Here is a 6445-nt window from a genome sequence, read left to right on the forward strand (position 1 = left end):
GGGACATATAAAAGCAGAGGTGGCTGGTGTTTAGAAGGGATAACAGACTCGGACAAACATGAGTTTGATTGGTCATCTTCTCCCTCCACTTCCTTCAACTTCCAAGCTCTCATCGACCACCAAGACCTCTCTTTGCCTTCAAATCCCAGAAGATAGTTTACAAAATCCAAACCCAAAACCCATATTTCTATCTAAATTACTCTCTTTAGCTCTGGCTGCAACCTTGAGCTCCCCATTACCCGCTCTCGCAATTCCTTCTCTCAACTCCCAGTCCTCTCTGCTCTCTCCCACCACTCCATTCTCCCAATCCAAGAATTTGCAGGTTGGGCTCGAAAATGGGTACGTGTTGAATTTCTTTTTCTTTAAAGGGTTTTGCTGTTTTTGTTAAATAATACCCAATTTTGTCCAGCACTCATTGTTCGTTGTCAAATCTCAAATTTGGATATAACTATATGTATTGATTCCATACTATACTATGTTGTGCATTTATGTTTTGCTGTTTTTGCTCACTTACAACATCCCATGCGTATGTTAAATTACTACTCATATAAAAGCTTAAACCTATAGGAAATGAAGCCAAGTACTTTGAATTTTTAATTGAAATGTAAGGTGAATCATGGTAACAAGATTCAAAATCAAGACATTTACTTTAATATAATGTAAAAACATCTATAAAAAATATTGAATTTAATCATTTAATTAATATTTTAATAGTGACTAACTTCCATAGTTTGTTCTAAATTTTACGAATTTGCTGGTAGGATTAGAAAATGGCTTCAACTTGATTTTCATTTTTCTCTTTGGTGACTGCTCTTTATGCTCTGTTAGAGTTGCAGGTGTGATAAAATCTCACCTCATAACAATGTTAATATTGTTGGTCCAAATCCATAGGCTGACTTGTTGAGTTGTTGGGAGCAATCTAAGTTTATGGATTTATATTAATAGTTCAGTTTTGTACTCAACATGAAATCCATCACACGTTAAACTCTAACATGATCAATAGTCAAAGTATGACCCTTGTGTGTACACTTTTCATGGTTTTTTGTCCATCATTTTGCAAAATGCTTTGTTCCTGCAGGAAAATCAGACCTTGCCCATCAACAAATCCGGGTTGTGTATCGACAAATCCCAAATCGTCATCATTTGCATTCCCGTTGAGAATTCCTGAAAATTCTGCAGACAATGCGATTCAGGTTCTGAAGCTATATGTGTTCACTTATAAGTTATAGACATTTCAAGCTGAACATATAATGTTGGATGATATGAGACCTGCTTGGTTGGAAATCTTTTTATCACAATTTCTTTTTGCATTTTGAGTTGAACTGTGCATAATCTGAAACTTTCTTTGTTCAAAACCTTTTGCAGAAATTGCAAGAAGCAATCCTGAAAACCCAGAAAAATGCAAAGATTCAGGCTGTGGAAGATACACCAAATGGTAACTAGACTGAGCTCAACTATTTCACTAGTTAATAACAATTCATGGCATTCGAACTAAGGGCATAAAATGGGGATGGGAAGAAAAATTATGAACCAATTCAGGCTTTTCTAATTGGTTGTTATCCTTGGAGCTTACTTTAATCACTTTGGGATTGATTCCCTACTACGCAGGTTTGATAAAACTGGGTTAAGGGGCCAGCTTTGAGCCTTGGTGTAAAAATTGTTTGGGCCTGCTGGCCCAATTTCCCAACAAATAGTATCAATCATGTTCAAACCATAGACATTAAGTCAGGAGGAGAAGATAAATTTCTACTAGTATAGGCCTTTTCTACTTTTTTTTTTTTTTAAAAAAAAAAGAGAATTGTTATTTATCCTTCTCCTATCCAGCTTTTTTAAAAATTAACTATTCGATTTATAAGATCAACAATTTTACCAATGTGGATCGTACAAATTTAATGGTTAATTTTAAATAGAGTTACGTAAAAGAGAAGGCCAAGAGAATGACGTTTTAAACATGAGTTTTTATATGATAAAAGAACCGGTAGGAGTATATGAGTGGAGCAGGAGTTATTTATTCATGTTTTTGTCTCTTTTCTCCTTGTATGGGCCATTATTAATGGTAAGGATGAACACAGGGCAATATTTACAAGCTGAGATTGATGGAGGGTTTGGCCGGGATGTGCTTGAGTTTTTGGTGAAAGGAGATGTGGTGGCATATAGGTCTATGGCCACAAAAGTAACGTATGTGTACCCCTTCACCACGGCTTTTGGGGATTCAAAGGGACAAGAAGAAAGAATGAAGAAGATTATTGATCAGTTGGGCTGGTATGCTCCCAGTTTTGATTCAATGGATTAGTATCATTTCATATTTGTCAATACAAAATAACAAAGTGCATTTGGCACTACACCATATGTTTATCCTGATTTATTCATTGGATAGTATTCTTAATGTCATCTCTTTTTGCTGTTCATTTCCTATGGATTAGATAGCAGAGGAATGCAGCTGATGCAATAAATCACCCATTTTTCATGATAACATTAAGCATAATCTACATTTACCTTGTTGATTAGCCATGTTTTAGGAGGGTATAATTCTTAACTTCCTTGAATAGTGTGGTGGGGGATGGTGCAGGACAAAAGAAATTTGGGAGAAGCATAACAAAGAACAGGAAAAAGAAAAGGATTGAGTCACACAATTCAAATAGAAGATAAATTTAGTGGGTATACAATAACGAGAGGGGAAGACGGTAACCCAGTTTAAAAATTTAATGCATATATTTTTTTTTAAAGCAAAAAAAGGTAGGCCGAGAATACTAAATATAGCTATTCTACTTAGGCGTGACCATAATTGCACTTACCTACTAAGAGTTTGGGAGCCACACAGGAAGAGCTAAGACAGTGGGAACCGTAGGTGATCACTCAAGTCCAACTGAATTATACTCTGACTCAGCTTCACCAGGGCATAAATGGGAATCCAAGACGGTTAATACTAATCAAGCATATGTAAGAATTCTCTATTGCGAAGATTCAAATCTATGTCCTAATATATGCGTTAACCACTTTAAAAAAATTTTGGGCCACTGAATCACTATCCTTGATGGTTAATGCATATATGTTTATTAATGTGTTTTTTATTAAAAACAAATAGTTTGATCTGACATAAATATAAAAATTGTTTTGTGTTTTGTATTTTGAAGTATTTGTTAATCTCTTTTGACTTGGGAATAGATATTTAAAATTTTTTTTAAAAAAAAAAAGAAAAAAAAAAGTCATGATTAAGGAAGAATGCGAAATTTTACGTGTTATAACAGAACTCTATAAATCTAATGTTCATAGGACTATGACAGAAGTGACATTTACGAACCAAATGGAAAGGGACATGAGATGTCTCTTCTTCAATGCTTAAGTAGAGATTTTCATGGGACCATGAAGTAGTTGGACATGAAATGTCTTCAAATTGAAGACTTCCAATCTTTTCTTTAATGGTAAGATACAAATTCAGGATCAAATTCTCCTTTGTAAGGACTATTATATTTTCAGCGTGGATATTTTACTTGTCGAAAAAAATTCAAGTCTAGCACATAAAATATTTAATTAAAATAGAAATTGATACATATTCTCAAGTGTTTACTTACTATGTTACAATAGTAAATAAGAATTTGAAAATAAGTACTTCAAAATATGTGTAACTTCCAATCTTCTTCGTATCCATGCATGTAGCCATTAACCAATATAAAACATGTGACATGTCTGCCTTGTTCACTTGTTTTTGTTGACGAAAAATATCCAGATGAAGATTTAAACCTTGAGAGAAATTGCTGATTTTCTATGCTTAGGGAAAATAGGTTTTTTTTTAGATCAAGTGGGATTGAGATTGCAATATCTTTTTTTGTGGGCTGATCATTTAAAATGAATGCCCATATCTTGACAACAAAGTCAAAAACAAAAACAAAAATTGTAAATTCGAATTTTTTTTGGGGGCAACGAGGCAGGTATTCGGTGGTCGAACCACCCAAAGTGAATGGTTCGGCCGTCCTGAATAAATTGTATGTAGGTAATTGAACTATCCCTTAGAGCTTGAGAATGGTTCGGCCACCCTGTTCTTAGCCAAACGGATGATTGAATTACACTTGATGACCGACAAATCATTCAAAATGGGTAGTTTGGCACCTTTTGCTTTTGGCCTTGTTTATCATGCACCCGACCTTGATTAGTTGGATAGTTGGCCACCAGCAATATCACATGGAATTATCAAATTAGTATGGGACCATTGGCCCATGGCATGTGGGGAAATTGAAATTTCTGTATCAATCGGTCAACAGCACGATTTCCAAATCAAAGAAAAATTGTTATAATTTAATTTCTGGACTCTTGGTCACGACTTAATTTTTTTTATTATTATTATTTTCTTTGCAAGCAATAAGAGGATCCGACTTCTGAGAAGGGAGAGGGGTAACGACTTATTATTATTATTATTTTAATTAAATAAGAGAAAAAGGGTTATATGTGATTGAACAAGAACAAAGGGGTGGGCACCCCAACAACAAAGCCTAAACGGTTAATGCAGCAAAGATACATAGAAAAGTTCAAAATGACCAAACACAGGGAATGATCCAAATGAACCAAACAGTAGACAATGGTTTCATCTATGGCCTTAGAGAAATCATAAACAAACCAGGCCTGTTCCTAGGCTGCATAAGGCGGTTCTAAAATGCATAAGGACTCGGTGAAAAAACTTATGCGATTAAGGCAACAATCACTCTTAAATGAAAGTTGCAGGGATGACACTGCATAAAACCGAGAAAGAGCTACTGAAAGACATCCACTGGCATCAAAAAATCCCCGCACAACAACGTCAAACTAGATCAGTACCGGGAGATAGTATCCCACCAAAAAAAAAAAAAAAAAAACCAACACAACCAAACAAAAAAAATAACAGCAAGATTACAATAAAACAACATAAATATAACAACACAACAACAAAAACACAAAGTAGGAGCTACAGTGGATTATTTAATTGTTCAACTAGTATTAGTATACCTTTTTCCTCTCTTTTTTGGGGCAACGAGCCCTTGAGTGGAGTGGAAAAGGTCCTTACAATAATCAAGTAAATAAATGAGAGTATCAATTTTATTGTTTATATTAAATTTTAGAGATTTAATGAAAAAAAATGTCACACGTCAATTCAAAATTTTCAATTACGTATTACCATGCACAAAAATATATATTTCACTTTCTATCAATCAATCATAGTTTTGTTTAAAAGAAATGCTGTATATACTTTTTAGTGCTTATTCTTTAATCTGATAGTGAAAATCATTAAATTTTAGACAAGTTAATCTATATATTTCTTTTAATGATACTGATAGATTAGAAAGTAAGCATTTTAAAAAGAGAAATGTTAGGTATTTTTTTGGTGTCTTAAGTATATATTATTTTATAAAAATTAAGTGAGAAAAATAAGAGTAACTTTATTTTTTACTTTTTTTTTTTTAAATAACATCCACCTAAAACTAAAAAAGCACTTAACATTTCCCTTTTAAAAATGTATATATAATATTTCTTTTTGTTTAATGCGTCAATAATAGATTTATTGACGTAGTTGCTTGTAGTTTAATTATGATCACCGAGATTGGGTTAATGTTAACCACAAGCTAATTACTTTTCTAATGTCATATTGTGATTGGCAGCCTCGTATCCTCCGGTTCAAATTACATTTTCTCAAGTTTATGTCATTGAACAATGAACCTAACTAGCTAGAATCTTCTTGCTAGATGCCTCAGGCTTCAACTTTTTAAATATCAGAAGAAAAATTATAACGAAGAGTCACGTGCAAGAGAAGTGTATCATTAAAATAAATCTCACTTCATATTTATTCATATCAACCCACGTTAGTACGTTGGAATACTTTTTATATAATGAGTTCCACTGCTTCAAATATTTTTTTGTACGATGAGTTTTAATTTTACTCGGGTTGACATGATTTTTTTTATTAACTTATCAACATAGATCAGGATTCTCTCAAATTTCTTTTAAATTTGAAATTCTTTTATTATTTGAAGAATTCCCTCAAATTCTCCCAATCCAGTTTTGAATAAAACTTTATCATTTTCAGGATAAAGTTTTCATTCAAATTGAGTTGGAATAATTTTTTTCAATCTAGTCTATAAAAGTAACATGTGTCCATTTTTTTAATAACACATGAGATGCACATGAGTTTTTAATAAAATTTATTTCAACTTTGTCTCTGATATTAAAAAAATACGTGCATCTCACATATTCAAGGGACATATGTCACTTTTATAGACTAGAGTGAAGAAAATTCCTCCAACCCAGTTTATAAGAAAACTTTATCCTAAAAATAAAGATGAATGATAGAGACACAACTTTTTGACATAACTTTGGCCCAACTTTTATCTTATGTGGTTATTTAAAAAAAAACTGAAGTAATAACATCTTAGAATAAAGTTTTCCTCCAAACTGGGTCGAAATAATTTCCTTCAACCTA

At 32.9% G+C, this 6445-nt stretch overlaps 1 protein-coding gene across 1 annotated transcript; it reads left to right on the forward strand.

Annotated features, from left to right (window-relative positions):
- The first annotated feature begins 58 nt into the window (after positions 1-58).
- Positions 59-2436, forward strand: LOC132176231 (thylakoid lumenal 17.9 kDa protein, chloroplastic). The gene is made up of 4 exons (XM_059588376.1): positions 59-339; positions 1079-1193; positions 1366-1435; positions 2073-2436. Exons 1-4 carry the CDS (start codon positions 59-61, stop codon positions 2291-2293), a joined length of 687 nt encoding a protein of 228 aa, XP_059444359.1. The 3' UTR covers positions 2294-2436.
- The last annotated feature ends 4009 nt before the right edge of the window (positions 2437-6445 follow it).

The sequence above is a fragment of the Corylus avellana genome, chromosome ca3, assembly GCF_901000735.1.
Source record: "Corylus avellana chromosome ca3, CavTom2PMs-1.0".
NCBI lineage: Eukaryota > Viridiplantae > Streptophyta > Magnoliopsida > Fagales > Betulaceae > Corylus > Corylus avellana.

Excerpts from the sequence above, each read along its gene's own strand:
- LOC132176231 (XM_059588376.1), top strand. The coding sequence starts at position 59 with ATGAGTTTGATTGGTCATCTTCTCCCTCCACTTCCTTCAACTTCCAAG. Across the intron at positions 340-1,078 it reads CAGGTTGGGCTCGAAAATGG|GAAAATCAGACCTTGCCCAT; the intron begins GTACGTGTTGAA and ends TTGTTCCTGCAG. Across the intron at positions 1,436-2,072 it reads TGTGGAAGATACACCAAATG|GGCAATATTTACAAGCTGAG; the intron begins GTAACTAGACTG and ends GGATGAACACAG.